Source organism: Humulus lupulus, chromosome 3, assembly GCF_963169125.1.
Source record: "Humulus lupulus chromosome 3, drHumLupu1.1, whole genome shotgun sequence".
In the NCBI taxonomy this organism is placed as follows: domain Eukaryota; kingdom Viridiplantae; phylum Streptophyta; class Magnoliopsida; order Rosales; family Cannabaceae; genus Humulus; species Humulus lupulus.
This window is the reverse complement of record NC_084795.1, coordinates 283,329,168-283,349,258: the sequence shown is the minus strand read 5'-3', so window position 1 is coordinate 283,349,258 and position 20,091 is coordinate 283,329,168. Positions and strand designations below refer to the sequence as shown.

Sequence of the window (20,091 nt, the reverse complement as noted above, 5' to 3'; positions counted from 1 at the left end):
GGGATTATGAGGAGGCCCCTCTGCCTTCTTTGGATGCAATTATTTGGGACGAAGGAATTGGCATTGTAGTCCCAATCTTCATCACAAAGCCAAGTCTTGGCCTTCTCTTAGCCTCAGCCTCAGCCTCAAGCTTCGAGCTGCAACAAGGTTCGATCATTATAGCGCTTCAATGTTCATGATCGACTCCACCTCAATGGTGGCAAGATCTTTTAGCCTTACACCACACACATTCATCTCATTCAATGGTGAATGTTTTTCTGAGTTGGATTCTTGTGTTATGCATACGCCTAATGTATTTGTAGATCCTTAATGATTTTGATAAGGAGGATGCCACTTTTATAGAGGATAGCTCTACCATGTCTAACTCTCCTCTTCTCATTGATAATGGTCATGAGTGACATGAGCGAAAGGAAAATGTGCTATGATGGTTTTCGCATTATTGTGACATGAGTGATTTATGTTCTCTTCTTGTTTGCCTTTGAATTGTTAATTTTAATTTATTGCTTCTTGTTTGTACATACCTTGTAAAGTTACAAACTAGACAATCAACTAGCCTAGTAGAAGGGAAGTGTTTTCTTTCTAAGTTAGGAGAAATCTTAGTCCATTTTTTCCTTTCACTCTAAGGGTATGTTTAGGTCTAAAGTGTTGATGGATTCATTTCTTTCCTTTCCAATGCTAGCTAAGAAGTGGGCGATCAATTGGTATGTGTATAACGAGAAAGCCTACTACATGTTCTTTAGTTGGCGAGCCACCCCATTCTCTATAGGTCGTTGAAGCCTTCGGCCAAGACCTATGAAACCTCGTCCTCGATGGAGTTGCCTAATGGCACGACTTACTGGGATTCGCTTCCTTGGGGTAAACCGATGTTGGGTTTTGAGCTGGCGAGGATGCTTCCTTTGATACTTTCTCCTATGCCTTTGTACCAACCTGCTAGTAAATTGGCATTGCATCTATAACAGAAAAAACTAACTCAAGAACACAAGAGAAGCTCTTGTTAAAAGGTAGAGCTACATGAAAGAAGTAGTATTGTTTCAAGGAAGAAGATCTTTATATTTAAGAAGATATCAGATTATACCAATTAGTTTTTTTTTTTTTAAGAGAAAAGGTACTAGAAGGATTTTTATAACCATGAGTAAACTACATGTTCTCCTAACAAGCAATCACAATCTCTCAAACTTTTTTTAAAAAGACAGGCTTTTGAATTCTTAGGATTGGAGCAATTATGCATAATGATACGTACAGAATGTGATACTAAAATTGTGATAGATTACAAAAGTATAATTATGGAATGACCCAAGTCATAATAGTAATAAAAAAACAGTAAAGGATTGTTATTCTTTCTTTTCTTTTTTTTCCCCTTTCTTTACAAGAACATTGTAATAATGTCAGTCAAAAAAATGTGCAGTGAGAATGCCTAGCAGTTCTCACCTTTCCAAAGGTGCATGTAACCTGATGTGTGGCTTGTGTCAAGAGCTCTAACAACATAAAAAAAGAGCAAAAAAGGAAGACAAAAAAAATCTTACTTCTGGATATTCTCTTCTTACCAGAAGTTGTTTGGAGTTGGTACATATCTAAACTCGCTTTCCTTGCCATCAAGAGAACGAGAAAATCGTCTAGACTTGTGTATTTTCATTTTAATAGCAGGTACTTTCCGAGCAACAGCTTGCCAAATCATTTGTACAGCATCACCTTCCTGCGATGGAAACTGAAACTCGTAGAAACTTTCAACCTCTTTCAGTTTATTCCACATTCGAGTCCATTCCTCCTTCCCTATACTCTGGACAAGGTTAATGAGAAATTTCTCTTTTAAAGCATCCCTTGTACGGACAAAGATGCAGAACTCAGAGTAGTCTAGGACATCCTCGTAAGGGAGTTCGATATCATCGCTGATGATGACAGGGACACAGTGACTGGCAATGGCATCAAAGAGGCGGTTTGAAGAGGGGGTGTCCCCCGCTATGTTGAGACAAAATTTTGACGAGTGCATTCCCTGTGTAGCCTTGTGAATTCCGTCTTTCTGAACACTCCCAAATGCAAAATGCACATCTTTTTCATCTTTCAGAAGATAAAATAACTCTTGCCTAATGAAGCCACCCTGAGATAGAACCCACAAGTATATAACAATGTAAGAAAAGATACAAACACCCATTACAATGGCCAGAATGAAACCAAAAGGGAAATAGAGATTCTGGAAATACAGAAGAAAAGTCAAATACAGAAACATTTTATCTGAAGCTGGATGAAATATGGTATTGATTGCTCACATTTATACATTTCTTTAAGGAAATTTACTGCTGAACAAAAAGAAATAACTGTGTCATGGCAAGTGAGGATCCAGAGCAAGTTTATCTGTATAGATTGAATTCATAATGGTATGAAATCGAAAAGAGAGACTGAAACCACTCTGCAGTATTATCTATTGAGCAGCTCACCAAGAAAACAATTTTGGTTCAGGAACCATTGCCACGCCCAACCGAACAATGCATAATTCATTTAAATGGGGATTCTTAAATATCTAATTTAGAAACTTACATAATTGAGGGTATAGAAGAATCACATAATTGAGGGTCTAGATGTTGTGCATCAATTATTTATGCAAAGATTGTCGTTTTAGTTGTCATTATACAGAGCCAACCACCAAACAGGGCAATGGATAATGAGAATTCAATGACTGTTAGCACATAAACTTAACCCAACCACAATTCTAAATGCTTCCCTACATGAACTGTCACTGGCATCCCTAAGAAAAAGACATCCAACTACCATCACCTTTATCCATGCATCTGAGAGCAGTGTTGAGCACAATTGGATTGCGTATTAATAATTAGCTACCTATAATAGACAGAGTTGGAATCCTTGGGCAGGGATGGAGGCTTATAAATATTTCTTGTGGTTCCTAACAAAGCCATACTTGGGCAGATTATTAGCAAATGATCAGAAAGATGATTGTCTAAAGAGAAATTGGTGAAAATAGGGTGTTTTTTTTTTTTTGGTGGTTTTGCACTCTGGTTGATAATTTTTTGCAAAATTCTAAAATTCGATAGCCGTCTAAAATTTTCGACCGAACATCAATCTAAATTATGAGAGGCCATTTTGCAAAGAATTATTAAAACTAGGCTAGAGTGCAAAATGACTTTAAAAAATAGACCAACTTTAACCCCAAGAGGTAGCTCAAGTGGTAAGGGTGAACTTGAAGATCTTACCCATCCCAGGTTCGATTCCCCACGAGCGTCTAAATACCTCTTGGGGCCACTGGGGCAGTCTCAAGGTCGAACACCGGTTAAATATGCCGGTTGCAAGTGCCAGGGCCTCAAGGGATTAGTGGGGGCCCTCGAGGGATTAGTGGGGGTGGGGCCCCTGATACTCTCGGTTATCAAAAAAAAAATGTGAGAATTAAGTCTCATTGAGAAACTACATTTTTGTCCAATACTATTCCGCTTTACATGATTATTTCTTTTACACTTTCTAACATAGACATAATTCAGTAAGATTAACAATCCTGCTTCATTGACCAAACTAACTAGAAATACAAATCACAATCTAAAAATTATATAATGCAAAATTCTTTTCATGTATATACCAAACAACAACAACACTATCTAAGTATTCATATATCAACATCTTCATAAGCAAAACTCTTTAAACATGCTGCTCTTATAAACATGTCAGAAAACCTGGTTAAGGTTAAGAACATGGCAAGGCCAGGATTACCAGAACAAAGAAATATTTTACCTCTACATTCAAGGAATGAAAATTAACAGTCATATCAAAGAAGGAATAAAAGTTATGTTTGAAAGAAAGTATACATGAAAGAAGAAGAAGAAGAGGACATACATCTTTTCTATAGATTGCTCCTTGGAAGTACAGCAAAGTAGGACGGCTGTCGAAATCAGATGAGTCATTGACAAAGGTTCTAATCACATGCTTGTATGGTGCAATCACATCCTTTTCCACATTTGCTATGTTAGGAGGATACCTTCCAAAGTCAGCAAGAATAAAAGTAGCAGGCCAAAGTTTCATCCTTGCATCTAACAAACTATTAGGATGGTGAGCCACAATTAAGTGGTCTCTTCCACCTGATCTCTGCCATTCCTTCTGAGCAGTCAAAAACCTCACTAATTTATCCTGAAGTAACTTGTTATTGCTCTTCTTTTGGTGCGGATTCGTCTTCGAATACCGATTGTAACTCAAAGAAGAAAAGAATGGTACAAAAACAATGTCAGCTTCACTAGAATTATGAACTCTTATTACAGAATCAGCATTTGGTGGATTAGCAAGTTCTGAAGCAAGAATATCTAAAGTAAGCCAATATTCTATACTATGTTGCAAATTCAACCCACCAGGATAATCAGGCACTTTATTTAGAAGATCAGGCCAGACTTGTCCATTTCCTTCTGGTTCCCAATCCAATAGCCCAAAATGGAATTCATGGTTCAAATCATACATATACACCTTAAGAAGGGCTGCTTTATTACTATTGGTCTGGCATGTAGCAACACCACCATGGCTATCTTGAGAAGAAAAAGAAGAAGAAGACTCTTCTGCATCTCCTTCTTCATTATCTACCAAGACTGATTGATCACTTTGACTCTGTGTAGTAGAACCGCCATTGTTGATTAAAGAAAGCACCTTAGAATTTGGCAGCAAGCTGTGATCGATGAAACGAGGACGACCGGTGGAACGCAATACAAAGAACCACGAAAATATAAAGATGATTGAAGCAATGGTAAACAGACAAAACAATGATTTACGAGCAACGATTCCAGGAGCCAAAGCATTCCTCTCAGCCATTTCGGTTTTCATTTACATAATTCTGATATCAAACATCAAAGATAACAAAAAAAGAGAAAAGCATTCAGTACCATAGAAATGAAAGAACCCAAAGCTTCCTTCTTTCCTTCTTCTACATCGACAAAACGACAAAAGAGAGAAAACCCAGATGGAATCTAATCAATTCCGGCCAAACCCATCGTAGGAAAATGCAAAACGAAGAAAACCCAGAACAGAAAATGGGAGCAGGGAAGGATAAACTGATAAAGATTGGATTTTTCTTGTTGGGTTTAATGAGGAATGAAAATGGAGAAAGGATGAGATGATGGGTGTTGTCGTACTAGATTTTTTTTGTTGTCGTTTGTTGTTTGTGTGTGAGAGAAAGAGAGAGAACGAATGAAATGGATTATGGAAGAAGAAGCGTGAGAATAGGATTAGGGGGCTCTCCTTTCTTTATATCTTTCTTCTATGGAACCGGGAAAGCTTTTTTGGCTCTACGGTTCTCTTCTTTTCTCTCCCAATGAGACTTATTTGAGTTATAATAAAATAAAATAAATTTATTTAGTCAAAATAATACTACTTAACCATGATTACTTTATTCCTCATATTAATAAATTAATAATAAAAACTCAACCGTGAATTGGAGTAATTAAAGTTTATTGTTTTATTTAAGAAATTAGAGAATCAATTATGCATTTTAATATTAAAAAAAATATTTCTTTTTTTTTTTGAGAAAAATATTTCTCTTATTATATGTTTCCAACATTCTATTAAATAAGTTTTTAAATATATATATGTGCTTAGTGCCTACTCTAACATTTAATAAGTAATAATTAAGTTACTAACTATTAAGCCCGACAAAAAAAAAGGTCACTAAATCTTATTTTTATAAATTTAAATAAATTAATACTACATGTATAAATTTTACCAATTATTGTACATTATAATTAATGTACATTATAAGTCTAATAATAAAATAAAAATTATGATTTTGAAAAAATGTTCATTCTAATTAATATATCATATCATCTAAGAAAAAAAAATCCATATATTTGAATAATGAGTCATTTTTTAAGCTCAAATTTTTTGTTATTATAGTGATTTTTTTTATTGAGTAATTTTAAATAAATGTAATTATATTTGTCAATAAATAAATATAATTAGTTGAAAAAAATATAATTTTAATATATATATATCTACTATTATTTTTCTCTAGATCAAGACAAGACATAGTATAAAAGTCATACATTATATGCACATTTTTTGTGGTCCTACTCCTTGCATAATTGTACCTAAAGTTTATAGAGAATCAATTTCATACCTACTTTTTTTTTTCAAAGGAGAGAGCCAAGTATTTTTTTTTCTTTATAGGAATTAGAATAATTAATATAGAATAAAACTAATAACATGATAAAAATAAAAGGGTAGCTCTTTCATTTTCTCAATTAATCTTCCTACTTATTGATAAATGCTTTTCTTAATGTTTAAACATTTTTGAGTTGATTTCCCCTTTTTGTTTTAGTCCACTTCAAGATTGTCCCTTTCGAATTAGGCTAACCATCACAATATATCTCTCTCTTTTTGGTAGATTCAACTTCAAATTTAATTGGTCAATATTAATATATGTCTACTATTGTATATTATTAGATGTTATTTTTTGAATTTTTTCATCTTAATTTGAAAAAAAAATCATTCTTTACTATACCAAAAAAACATTTGATTTTTTGATTATGTATAATATGATAAGCACTTGTGAAATAAGATTTTTTTTTTCTTAGAGAACTTGTGAAATAATAAGATTATTTACCATAATTTCTCTATTGATATACAACATACTAAATTTGACAAAAATATGACCAGAATTTCTTCATTTGTTGTTAAGTTTTATAATTGGACCAATTGGTTGTTTTTTCTTCCATTATTGGTTTTGGGGTTAAAATTGTATTAATAATTAGATATTATTTTGTATAGTAATAGTGCATTATTCTAATCTTGAAAAAGCTTGTGTACAAAATAATCACAACTTTAGTGAATCCTTAATGACAATTGATCACCATCATAATGACTAAGGATAACCACTCATTCACTCATGCATATTAATCTTTGGTTGACAAAATTTACTATTTCGTTTTTCACAAATAAAATTTATATATAAAAAAAATCACATCTTATGTAATAATAATTAATAAGCATGCTTACATTGAATTTATTAGAGTAAGTGAGAGATTGTACCTATTTTCCACTGATAGTATGACTTTGGAATTAGGGCAGTTAAATTTATTTATATATATATATTATTTGCCATGAAATTAATTAAATTATTGAATTTGTACCAGATAAGTATCTAAATTAATTTTTTGGCAACCAAAGTACCTTCTATTTATATTTTGGTACAATTTAGTGCATTTATCTATTTCGTCGTTAAGTCCACCATCATAACGTGAAATTTACTTATAACTTGGATACTTTCAGCGCAAATATATCTTAAGTTGGGTATTCTCGCTACAAATACCTATTTAATTAGGTATTTTCGTCACAAATATCCATTTAATTAGGTATTTTCGCCTACGTATCATAATTAAACTTAACGGTGAGAATTGACGGTTGTATTATACTGTACCAAAATATAGATAAAATGTATTTTCACCACTAGAAAAATAATTTAAGTACTTAAGTGCTAGAAATATAATAAATTTAATACTTTGCAAACTTGACTTAAAATTATTAGGTAATGATTCACCCTATAATATTAAATAAAATAATACTTTGTAATAAATGTGTTACTGTCAATTGGGCTAATATTATTTTATTTGATTTTATTCCTACAATAATATGAACTACACCCTGATCGAGGCTTGTAATAATCTAATGTGTAATTTCTACCTATCTTTTTTAATATCTATCAATAATATCATAAATAATGATGCTCTCTACTAAAGGTACTTACTCGGAAGGTTTTATCTGCCACCATCAACTTTACCTCTTTTCAACAACCAGATTCAATTTCAAATATATTACTATTATTTTTATAAAAAAAATAAAAAATAGTTTTTTCTTAAAAAAAATTATAGATAATAATATGAAATTTTACGATTTAAAAATGTTAATTATTGGAAGTTTAAAATTAAGTGGATTCAAATATATATTTGATTGGTGAGTTGTTTTCGTATGAATAAAAAAAAAGAACGGTTATAGTTTGGATTCTGTGTTTTGTCTTATTATTTATTTAGACTCTCTGTTTTGATAAATTATTTTTTAGACCATGTGTTTTGTAAAATATTTCAAATAAAACTCTAAATCCAATTTTGATCAAAATTTTTTGAACTAAAATCACAAATAATTCCAAAAGTACAACTATTTTACCTAACAACTGTATTTTTATATTAATTTTTTTTATTAAATCGAGTTTAGAATCTATTTGAATCATTTTACAAAACACAAGTTCCAAAAATAAATTTATTAAAACACAATGTCCAAATAAGTCATGAGACAAAATACATGATAAAAAAAATAGAGAGAAATAATAAAATTTTGTTTTCAAGTTTTATAAGAGAAAGTTTAAAAAGTTGAATCTAAATCCTAAATCAATATCCTTTAAACGTATTTTCTCTTAAATTTTTTACACAAATAGAATTATACATATAATTATTTATATTTAACAAGCCATTCACTAAAAATTCACTTTTACTTTATCTAATTTTGTTATGCTATAAAAAGCACTCGTAATTAATAAAGTTATGTGATTATCAAAGCAATAAATAACATATGATAATAATTGCTATATAAAAAGGACAGACCTACTAGCAAGTATATATATATATATTTTTATATATTACTTGTAACTAAACCCTAGATATGATACTTTGATGTATAGAATATTAATATTGTATTTAAATAGTAAATATAGGTATAGCAAGTGTGAGACTAAGATGCGATCAAAGAGTTTATATTTTATTCATTAAAAAAAAGAGTTTATATTTTATATTTAAATTCGTTTTAATTGGTCTTGGATCCCAAAAAAAGACATGGTTGGTTTGCGTAGGTTGGAAGGATTATCTAAGAAATTGTTTAATAATTATAACAAAGCAATATAATTAATAATAAGTTGGCGATCATATCTAAGACAGATCTTGTTTTTTAGTATATAGCTCATATCTTATTATTGATTTTAAGGTTTTATTTGGTTAAGGCTATAATTAAAAAAATTCCCAAACATATCTCTTTCTTTCTCCAATTTTAGGGAGATTTTTTTTCCCTTAAAAACAAATTTAAAATGTAATGAGTTAGCTCTTGTTGAATGATATAGGATATTTGTGTATGATTGGAGAAAACTAATTTCTTTTTAGATCTTCAATTTTTAGCTTGTAACTTCATAATAAACATATATATATATTGGACAATTTTCTTATATAGGCTTCAATTTAAACCCTATTGGTGAAATTCTTAGTGTTCTCGATTTTTGAATAATTTTCGGCGCGATTTTTTTTTATGACTGTGTATATTGTAGTTATTTAGAGCATCGGCGCGATTTTCAAAAAATTCTGAATAGTTTACAGTACTGAAAACTAGATTTAAACATGTTGTTGCACACGTGACTAATTTTTTTTATGCGCGTGGAAAACAACATATTTGAACCTAGTTTTCGGTACTGTAAACTATTTGGAATTTTTTGAAAATTTGTAGGATGCTCTAAATAACTACAATATACATGGTCATAATAAAATTGTACCAAAAACTGTTTACAAGTCGATAATACTAAAGAACCCACCCACTGATAGGACTTAAAGTGAAGCCCCTATACAAAAAATTCCTTGATATATGAGTTCCCATGTATAAAACTTGTACAAAAATTCCCATAGTTCTTATTTCAAAATTCTTCCAAGTCAATTAATACAAGAACTTATTACTTAAGGTTAGGACTTTGTCCATTCAAAAACTGATCCAAAAATATCTTTGTTAGTATTGCACCATTGTAGATCTATAGTTTAATCTTTTAAAAAGTTACATTTTAATACTCAAATCAATTTTTTCGGTAATAATACATTCCATGATTCTATGAATGCTCATCTCACATGTCTTGAATCCAAAACTCTTCCATGATTGATTATATGAATGCTTTTAGTTGGTGATAAATCAAAGAATGTTTCTATATGTACACTGTTTTTTTTTTCTCTTCTCACCCCTTTCTAAATAAATCTCTTATAAATTTTTAAGATTTATTTTCACAACCTTCTAAAAAAAAAGTTTAATTAGTAAATTAAAAAAATTAATACTTTCAATTAAAAAAAAGGAATAAATAAGCCAATCAAATTTTAAATTTTATTTTTTAACACAAAATAAGGAAAATATAAATAATTTTAAACAAAAAATTATATTATTAGAATCAAAATTATTTGTAAAATTACAATATTAAATTTATAATATTTACAAAAAATATTCTTAAAAAAAAGCATACATTTAATTAACACTAGGTAGAAGCAACGTACAATGCACGTTTGCTTGGTTTTAAAATTGTAAATATTGTCTATAATTTTAATAAAAACTAGTTCATAGTGTAGATAGTAGTGTATATATCTCGCAATAACCTTTGATGAGTTTTATGAAGAAAAAGAGCTCCAATCACTTGATAAAAAACGAACTATCATACAAATTTATAAAATAAAAAAATGATATGTATGTAGTTATTATTTTAAAATAAATATGATTTAATTATTTAAATTATCATAAAGTATCTTAAAAATATCCTATTTTAATTAATTTATTTTTGCTTAAGTTTATGTTTATTCTAGTTTTTGAATTTGATAGTGACAACAAAATATTATATATTATATGTTTAATATGATATTAAGTTTAATTAAATTTTATTTAAGTTATAAAATGCATGGTTTTATTATTTTTAAATAATTATTATTGTAAAATATCTCAAAAATATTCTATTTTAATTTGTTTAATTATTTATTTATTTAAGTATAAGTCATGTTTACAATTTACTGTTAAATATAAGAATATTCAGTTAAAATTAACGGAAAAAAATATTAAAATTAAGAATTTTTGTTATTTAAATATTTTTTATATAGAAGAGATATAAGTGATACTTTTAGATGTGCTAAATTAGTTTTTATTTGTTATTAATATTTAATAAAAATATTAATGTCAATTCACCATACTGTATACAGTCTAGTCAATGTGTGGACAAAGAAGCAAGATTAAGAGGATTATTGGTTGGGTGGCTGGAAACTGACTAATTAGCTCGAAAGGAACCAAACTTATTTTATTATTATGAAAATTAAGAAGAAAATTTCATAATAAGAGTAGTAATACCAAATAATATATTTTGTAATAATTAAATACTTAATAAATGGAGTTACCATATGCAAAGATTTAGTATGCCAATTTAGACTTTCTTGAATCTTCATTTAAAATCATATTTAGTGCAAAATTTTCCAAAATCTATAGTACTCCCAACATGACTTTAAAACTATTTCACTGTTTTTTTTTCTTCCCATTACTATGGTCGGACATAAATCTACTTACTAAAATAAAAGACAATAATATCAAATAAAAAAAAGGAAAATAAATTAAAGTAGGCATATATATATTATAAGGATAATTTTAAAAAAAAATTTGTTGATTATTAAAACTTTAAGAATTATTACATATATTTATATAAACATAGGATAATTATTCTATAGGGGCTTCACTTTATGCCTTACCGGTGGGGCTCTTAGTGTTCTCGACCCGTGAACAGTTTTCGGCACGATTTTTTTTTATAACCGTGTATATTGTAGCTATTTAGAGCATCCTACCAATTTCCAGAAAATTCAGAATAGTTTACAGTACCGAAAATTAAGTTCAAACATGTTGTTTCGAGTAAGGCTCCGTTTCAACTCCAACAGAAGCATTTACCCATGAGATGTCATGGGGAAAAATATTGAATGAGTAGAACACGAGTGTAATACATTACCCAGAAATTAGTGAAATCTCCAATTTACCAAATGGGTACCCCTTTTAGAAAAATTCGATTTCTATAATATGAATTCGAGCAATATTTTGAAAGTGAATACTAAGGAATCTGCAAGAGTAATGGTCACGAAAGTTGTAGCCCTATGTCTTCGGCTTCTATGTTCAAAATTTTGTGCAATTTCGAGGTGTGTTGAGGGTGATACGACCAAAATACTAAGAGATATACGAATATAAGAGAAAAAGTTGCGAAAATTGCCATCGAAAAGTGGAAATTTTTTCAAATGTGGACTTAAGGCTCTGTTTCATCTCCAATAGAAGCATTTGCCCATGAGATTTCATGGGAAAAAATATCGAACGAGTAGAACACGAGTGTAATACATTATGTAAAAATTAGTGAAATATCCTATTTACCAAAGGGGTACCCCTTTCAGAAAAATTTGATTTCTATAATATGAATTCGAGAAATATTTTGAAAGTGAATACTAAGAAATCTACAAGGGTAATGGGCACGAAAGTTGTAGCCCTATGTCTTAGGCTTCTATGTATAAAATTTTGTGCAATTTTGAGGTATGTTGAGGGTGATACGATGAAAATACTAAGAGATGTACGAACATAAGGGAAAAGCATGCAAAAATTGCCATCGAAAAGTAGAAAGTTTTTCAAATGTGGACTTAAGGGTCCGTTTCAACTCTTATAGAAGCATTTACCCATGAGATGTCATGGGGAAAAATATCGAACGAGTGGAACACTAATGTAATACATTACAGAGAAATTATTGAAATCTCAAATTTACCAACAGGGTACCCCATTCAGAAATATTCGATTTCTATAATATGATTTCAAGCAATATTTTGAAAGTGAATACTAACGAATCTGCAAGAGTTATGGGCACAAAAGTTGTAGCCTTATGTCTTAGGCTTCTATGTATAAAATATCGTGCAATTTTGAGGTGTGTTGATGGAGATACGACGAAAATACTGAGAGACGTACGAATATAAGGAAAAAACTTGCGAAAATTGCCATTAAAAAGTGGAATTTTTTTCACATGTGGACTTAAGGCTTCGTTTCAACTCCAATAGAGACATTTACCCAAGATATTTCATGGGGAAAAATATCGAACGAGTAGAACACGAGTGTAATACATTACGGAGAAATTAGTGAAATCTCCAACTTACCAAAAGGGTACCCCTTTCGGAAAAATTCGATTTCTATAATATGAATTCGAGAAATATTTTTAAAGTGAATACTAAGAAATATGCAAGGGTAATGGGCACAAAAGTTGTAGCCCTATGTCTTAGGCTTCTATGTATAAAATTTCGTGCAATTTCGAGGTGTGTTGAGGGTGATACGACGAAAATACTGAGAGATGTACCAACATAAGGGAAAAACATGCAAAAATTGACATAAAAAAGTAGAATTTTTTTCAAATGTGTGCTTAAGGGTCCGTTTCAACTCTTATAGAAGCATTTACCCATGAGATGTCATGGGGAAAAATATCGAACCAGTAGAACACTAGTGTAATACATTACGGAGAAATTTGTGAAATCTCAAATTTACCAAAGGGGTACCCCTTTTAGAAAAATTCGATTTCTATAATATGAATTAAAGAAATATTTTGAAAGTGAATACTAAGAAATCTACAAGGGTAATAGGTACAAAAGTTGTAGCCCTATGTCTTAGGCTTCTATGTATAAAATTGCGTGCAATTTTGAGGTGTGTTGAGGGTGATACAACGAAAATACTGAGAGATGTACGAACATAAGGGAAAAACATGGAAAAATTGCTATTGAAAAGTGGAATTTTTTTCAAATGAGCACTTAAGGCTCCTTATCAACTCCAATAGAAGCATTTACCCATCATATGTCATGGGGAAAAATATCGAACGAGTAGAACACTAGTGTAATACATTATAGAGAAATTAGTGAAATCTCCAATTTACCAAAGGGGTACCCTTTTCAGAAAAAGTCGATTTCTATAATATGAATTCGAGAAATATTTTGAATGTGAATACTAAGAAATCTGATTGTGTAATGGGCATGAAAGTTTTAGCCCTATGTCTTAGGCTTCTATTTATAAAGTTTCGTGCAATTTCGAGGTGTGTTGAGGGTAATACGACCAAAATATTAAGATATGTACGAACATAAGGGAAAAACTTGCAAAAATTGCCATCGAAAAGTGGAATTTTTTTCAAATGTGGACTTACGGTTTCGTTTCAACTCTTATAGAAGCATTTACCCATGATGTTACACCCAGATTTCGAGCTATGTTAATTATGACCTCGAAAGTTGGATTCGCAAGTCAGTGGACTCATAAGGTTGGAAACATGCTCCAGGATTGTATGTCGAGCTTGCAGGATATAGACGACCTCGAGTATGGTGACCTCGAAGTATTCATGATCTCGAAAGATAGCTCCGGCAACACACTCATCTTCAGGGACGACTTCGGATCAGGAGTCCCCGAGCTCGACGCGCGTACGATCTCGAAAGCCATGTGGCCTCGGGAGATGTTTCTAGCTCGATAGATGATTGGAAACCTGGGAGGCAAAAGCCTTAGAGATATGCGATAGCCGCCTTGAATACCTACAAGTGTTATAAATATGAGATGTCATCCTCATTTATTATTATAAATCCCCTAGAATCGTGGGATATTATTTGGTCAGTTATACGTCTCCTGGTCTTCAGGAGACGTTTCCTTTTATATCTGATTATAGGCATTTAAAGCCATTTATTTTATATATACAAAAAGAGTAACTACCCAAAATATGTGGGATAGTATTCTGCAGCCTTCCCTATAAATAGAGAGGCCATGCACCATTGTAAAGGACCGAAATTCTGATCCTTGAGAGAAAACTCTGGAGAATTCATTCTTGAAGAATTTCTGGAGATAATCTTGAGTTTAATAACAAAGACGCGTGGACTAGGAAGATTTAACTGTTGAACCACGTAAAAATCGTGTGTTTATATTGTTTTATTTGAATTGGCCATTTTCAGTTATCGTTTACGTGCTCTTCTTTCACTGTTGACGAAAAACGGCGTCAACAGTTTGGTGCTTTCATTGAGATCCTTAAGCGTTCATCCCTGAAAAAAAAATCATGGCCGCAAACAATCAGAACACCCCTGATGAAAACTACCCAAGGCGTCCTGGAAAACAACCAATGGAGAACCTGGATGCTGAGGAGAGAAGTGGGTCCTCTGATTCCCGGGGACCACCGCCTCCGCCAAGGGATGAGGACATGTACTACAATCCCGAACGTTACGTTCCTATTGTAGAACTGGAAAACCGGCAGTTGAAACAGCTGTTAGCAGAGGCCAACAAACGGAATGAGGAGTTGACTAGGATAGCCGCAGAGGTGCAGGTGGCTCAACCCCCGCCTCCGCGCGAAAACCAAGTCCCTCCTCCAAGGGATGTGGATGTTCCTCCCCGGAGGCCCCGTGGACGTCCACGAAAGGATGCTGCCACAAGGAGGCCAACTCAACCTTCGGCACCAGCAGAACCATCTGCTCCTCCTAGGCCTCAAAGGAGTACCCGAGCTCGGGTCCCGCCTAACCCGCCTGTAGAAGTGCCTGCAGGAACTGAGAATAACCGAACCCCTGCAGAGGCGCGGACTCAGGTACCTGGTAGCGCACAGAACGCAACTGACCCGTCTCGGGAAAATTCAGGACCCTCTAGACCGCGGCAAGGGTGGCAGCCACCATTGCCAATACGGTTCCCTCCGTCACCCATAAGGTATCCTTCGCCGCCCCGCAGAAACGCTCAACCTGCTCGAGATCAGGATCAAGGGCGTACAGGGGAAAGACAAGGAAACAGGGAGACTTTCCAGGAGCGGAGAGCCGCACCATCTGAGAGAAGTCAGACGTCTCGGTCTCGCACTGCAGAGACGAGGCGACGTGGGAAGAATCCATCACGAAATGATTAAGCAATGAGTTTCACCAGTGATGAGTCCGGAGAGATCAAGTCCGTCTGTAAACACAACCGAGGTCGTAAAAATACTGGAAGTCACAAGAATCGTCCCGACCTGCGAAATCATCTGAATCAGAGTAGGGGGAAGGGAGATCAAACAAATCCGGACCTGAGGGATCGCTTGAATAGGCGTAGAGATCCCTCGCGGAGACGCGAGCCTGGAATTACGATCAATGACAGTCAATTTCAGACAGCACTTCCTACTGACCCAGTCCAAGAAAGAATCGATCAGCTCGAAAAAGCCTTTAGGCTTTTGAAGAATGAACGAGGATTGGGTCGATATGAGGACTCTGATGAGGAGCTCGAGCCGTTTGCTCCCCACATTTCCAACACTCAATTTCCTCAAGGGTTCCAGATTCCTCATGTCCCAGCGTTCGAAGGAAAGACTGACCCGTGTAGTCACCTGAGTACGTTCAACACTATTATGAGAGCCAGTAACGTGGGTTACGAGCTCAGGTACATGTTGTTTCCAACATCATTGGCAGGACCTGCCAAAAGTTGGTTCGAAAAATATAAAAGACACTCAATAACTTCGTGGGAGCAGTTGTCTAGAGACTTTAAGAAGCAGTTCCGAGCTATGATGGGAGTCAGACCAGAGGCATCCACCCTAACTAACGTCCGACAACAGCCGGGAGAAACACTGAAAAGTTACCTGACCATATTTAATCTGGAAGTCGCCCGAGCTCGGGACGTGGATGACAGTGGGCACTTAATGGCTATCCGAGCTGGTGTTTTACCCAGAAGTGCCCTTTGGGATGACATGCAAGGGAAACCGGTGAGGTCGATAACCGAGTTTAACAGACGTGCGTAGAGATTTGTCAATGTAGAGGAGGCGAGGTCAACGCTCAAAGCAACCTCGCAGACCGAAACTACAACGATAAACATCAACTCTGCCTCAACCTCGGCTGACCCAGCGACTCCACAGCCTACCTCCAAGAATCCCTCCAAGAGGAAAAAGAACGAAGGAAATAACCCCGAAGCTGAGGGAGGAAATAAAAAGAAAGGGGAGAGGTATTTCTCTGTGTACAGGGTATACACCGAGCTCAATGAGTCTCGAGAAAACATATACCTGGCTAATGAAAACCAGGTCCCCTTTAGGCGTCCGGACCCAATGAGAAATCAGAAGTCCAAGAGGGATTCCAGTAAGTACTGCCGGTTCCACAGAGACACCGGGCACACGACTAATGAATGTCAACAACTGAAGGACGAGATCAAAGGGTTGATCTCGGGAGGTTATTTCCGAAATTATGTCAAAAACCAGAGTTTTGGACAGACGGCCGCGAGCCAGAAAGTAGCCGCGCCTCCGACGACACAAAATAATAACTCCCGATCTCGGGAAGAAGACAGGCCTCCACCGATAGATGGAGAGGACGTAATAACCATCTCGGGAGGGCCTCATCTCGCAAGAGGGGGCAGGAATGCCCAAAAGAGATATGTTAACGAGCTTAAGACAGGGGACGGGTCTCCTTATGAACCCGAACCTAGGGCGCCTAAAAGCCAGAGGATTGAAACACAACCCATAACCTTCACTGAGGAGGACGCCTCCCATGTTCAGTTTCCACATCATGATCCGCTAGTTATTACTCTTCAGCTCGCCAACAAAAGAGTTCGCCGAGTTCTCATAGATAATGGGAGCTCAGCCAACATTCTTTACAAAGCAACCCTCGAGAAAATGGGACTCTCCCTTCGCGAACTGAAGGCATGTGCAACTACTTTGTACGGCTTTTCAGGAGAAGGAACTGCATGTATGGGATCCATTGAGCTCCCTGTGACTCTGGGAGACTACCCAGTCTCGGTGACCAAGATAATGGAGTTCGTGGTAGTAGATTTACCATCTGCCTACAATGTACTGCTCGGGAGACCCGCCCTGGTCGGGCTGGGGGCAGTTTCATCTGTAAGGCATCTGGCCCTTAAGTTCCCGTCCCCTAGCGGAATCGGGACATTAAAAGGAGACCAACTGGCAGGGAGGGAATGCTATAGCATCTCCTTGAGGGGAAAGAGGCAAACGAGTGCTCAGGCACTCGTTGTCGTCCAGAATAAAGACGGAACGGTTTTAGAAATTGACGAGGAGATTGATCCGAGGATTGAGGAGAAAGTAGACCTCGAACCTCTAGAGGAGCTCGAAGAAATTCAGCTCGAGGAAGCTGAACCCTTGAGAAAGGTGAAGGTCGGGAAACACCTCCCAGATGAGACAAAATAGCAATTAATTTGCTTCCTGAAGAAGAACCAGGATGTCTTTGCATGGTCACACTCAGACATGGTGGGGATAAGCCCGAATGTAGCAAGCCATGCTCTAAACATAGATAAGAGCTTCCCCCCGAAGCAACAAAAGCAAAGGTAGCTGGACGAAAACAGGAAGAAAGCACTAAAGGAGGAGGTTGACAGGTTAAAGGCAAACCATTTCATTAGGGACGCCTTTTACCCTGACTGGGTAGCCAATCGAGTGTTGGTCCCAAAGCCCAATGGGACGTGGAGAACCTGTATTGACTACTCAGACCTCAACAAAGCTTGCCCAAAAGATTGTTTTCCGTTACCAAGGATTGACCAGCTCGTGGATGCCACAGCGGGGCATGGCCTGATGTCGTTCATGGATGCCTATTCTGGATATAACCAGATTCCCATGCATGCCCCAGACCAAGAACATACGAGCTTCATCACGGATAAAGGGCTATATTGTTATAATGTCATGCCATTCGGGCTCAAGAATGCTGGAGCCACATATCAGCGGCTCGTAAACATGATGTTTTCGGAACAAATTGGGAACAACATGGAGGTTTATGTTGATGACATGCTTGTAAAGTCTCAACTCAACAAGAACCATGTTGATGACCTCGAAGAGTGCTTCGGCGTGCTCAGGAAGTATAACATGAAGCTAAATCCTCAGAAGTGCACTTTTGGGGTATCATCGGGAAAATTTCTGGGCTTTATTGTAAACTCTCGTGGAATCGAGGCTAATCCCGATAAAATAAAGGCCCTGATTGACATGCCTTCACCTCGGAAGCAAAAAAACGTCCAAAGCTTGACTGGCAGGATGGCAGCCCTAAGCAGATTCATCTCGAAATCAACGGATCGTGGCCTCCCATTCTTCAACTTATTGAGAGGAAGTAAGAAGTTTGAATGGACTGAGGAGTGTGAGCTGGCCTTTCAGGAGCTCAAAAAGCACTTAGCTGAACCACCCATCCTGTCAAAACCTGAGACGGGAGAAGTATTGTACCTATACCTCTCAACCACCGAACACGCGATAAGCGCGGTGCTCGTTCGAGAAGAGGAGAAGGTGCAAAAACCCGTCTACTACATCAGTAAAAGATTACTGGGGGCAGAGTCAAGATATCCATTGATGGAGAAACTCACCCTTAGTCTAATACATTCATCTCGTAAGCTCCGCCCCTACTTTCAGGCACATCCCATTCATGTACTGACAGATCAACCACTTAGGCAGGTCCTGTCTAAACCAGAAGCTTCAGGTCGACTTCTTAAATGGGTTGTTGAGCTCGGACAGTTCGAGATCACCTACCATCCAAAGACGACTATTAAGGCACAGGCATTGGCGGACTTTATAGTGGAATGTACCGGTATAGCCGACAATGAGGTAATAACCACGGCCCACGAGCTGTGGAAACTTTACGTCGATGGCTCGTCAAATGAAAATGGAGCGGGAGCAGGGGTTATTCTGTTCACCCCCGCAGGGAGCAAATTTCACTCCGCTTTAAGATTTGGCTTTAAAGCATCGAATAATGAGGCCGAGTACGAGGCTCTACTCGTGGGACTACGAATAGCAAAAGAGCTCAAGGCTAAAGCTATACATTGCTATAGTGACTCCCAGCTCGTAGTTAATCAAATTTTGGGAGAATATCAGCCTCGTGGCACAAGAATGGCAGCTTATCTGGAGAAGGCAAAATCCGCATTAGAGTATTTTGAGTTTTATGCGATCGAACAGGTCCCCCGAGAACGGAACTCAAATGCAGATGCCTTAGCTCAACTCGCCACATCCACCGAAAATGAAGAGCTGAATGTTGTACCCATAGAACACCTATCAGCACCCAGCATTAACGAGCCAGAAAGGGAAGATGTGAGTATGATCGAAACGGAGCCAACCTGGATAAGTCCGATAGTCGACTATCTCGAAAATGGAATTCTTCCAAAAGATCGGAATCAGGCTCGAAAGTTGATGTATCAACTTCCTCGTTACACCATTTTAGACGGAAAACTATACAGAAGGGGATATTCCATGCCGTTTCTCAGATGTGTAACCCCCCCCGAAGCTAAGAAAATCATTGAAGAAATTCATGAAGGGTTCTGCGGAGACCACACCGGGGGGCATAGCCTGTCCAAGAAGATCATACGCCAGGGATATTTCTGGCCAACCATTAAAACGGATTCTTTCGAGTATGTGAAGAA

General features: G+C 35.7%; 1 protein-coding gene across 3 annotated transcripts; it reads right to left on the bottom strand.

Moving 5' to 3' along the window:
* Window positions 1-480: 480 nt before the first annotated feature.
* Window positions 481-5,260, bottom strand: LOC133824779 (probable arabinosyltransferase ARAD1). Of its 3 annotated transcripts, none has more exons than XM_062257756.1 (3): window positions 3,835-5,257; window positions 1,545-2,095; window positions 481-950 (listed from the first exon to the last, which is right to left on the bottom strand). In XM_062257756.1, coding segments are annotated over exons 1-3 (1,521 nt in total). In that variant the 5' UTR covers window positions 4,804-5,257; the 3' UTR covers window positions 481-949. The 3 variants fall into 3 exon arrangements, with proteins under 3 accessions (XP_062113740.1, XP_062113738.1, XP_062113739.1); XM_062257754.1 differs by having other exon boundaries at window positions 488-930; window positions 3,835-5,260; XM_062257755.1 differs by having other exon boundaries at window positions 488-927; window positions 3,835-5,260.
* Between the last annotated feature and the right edge of the window lie 14,831 nt (window positions 5,261-20,091).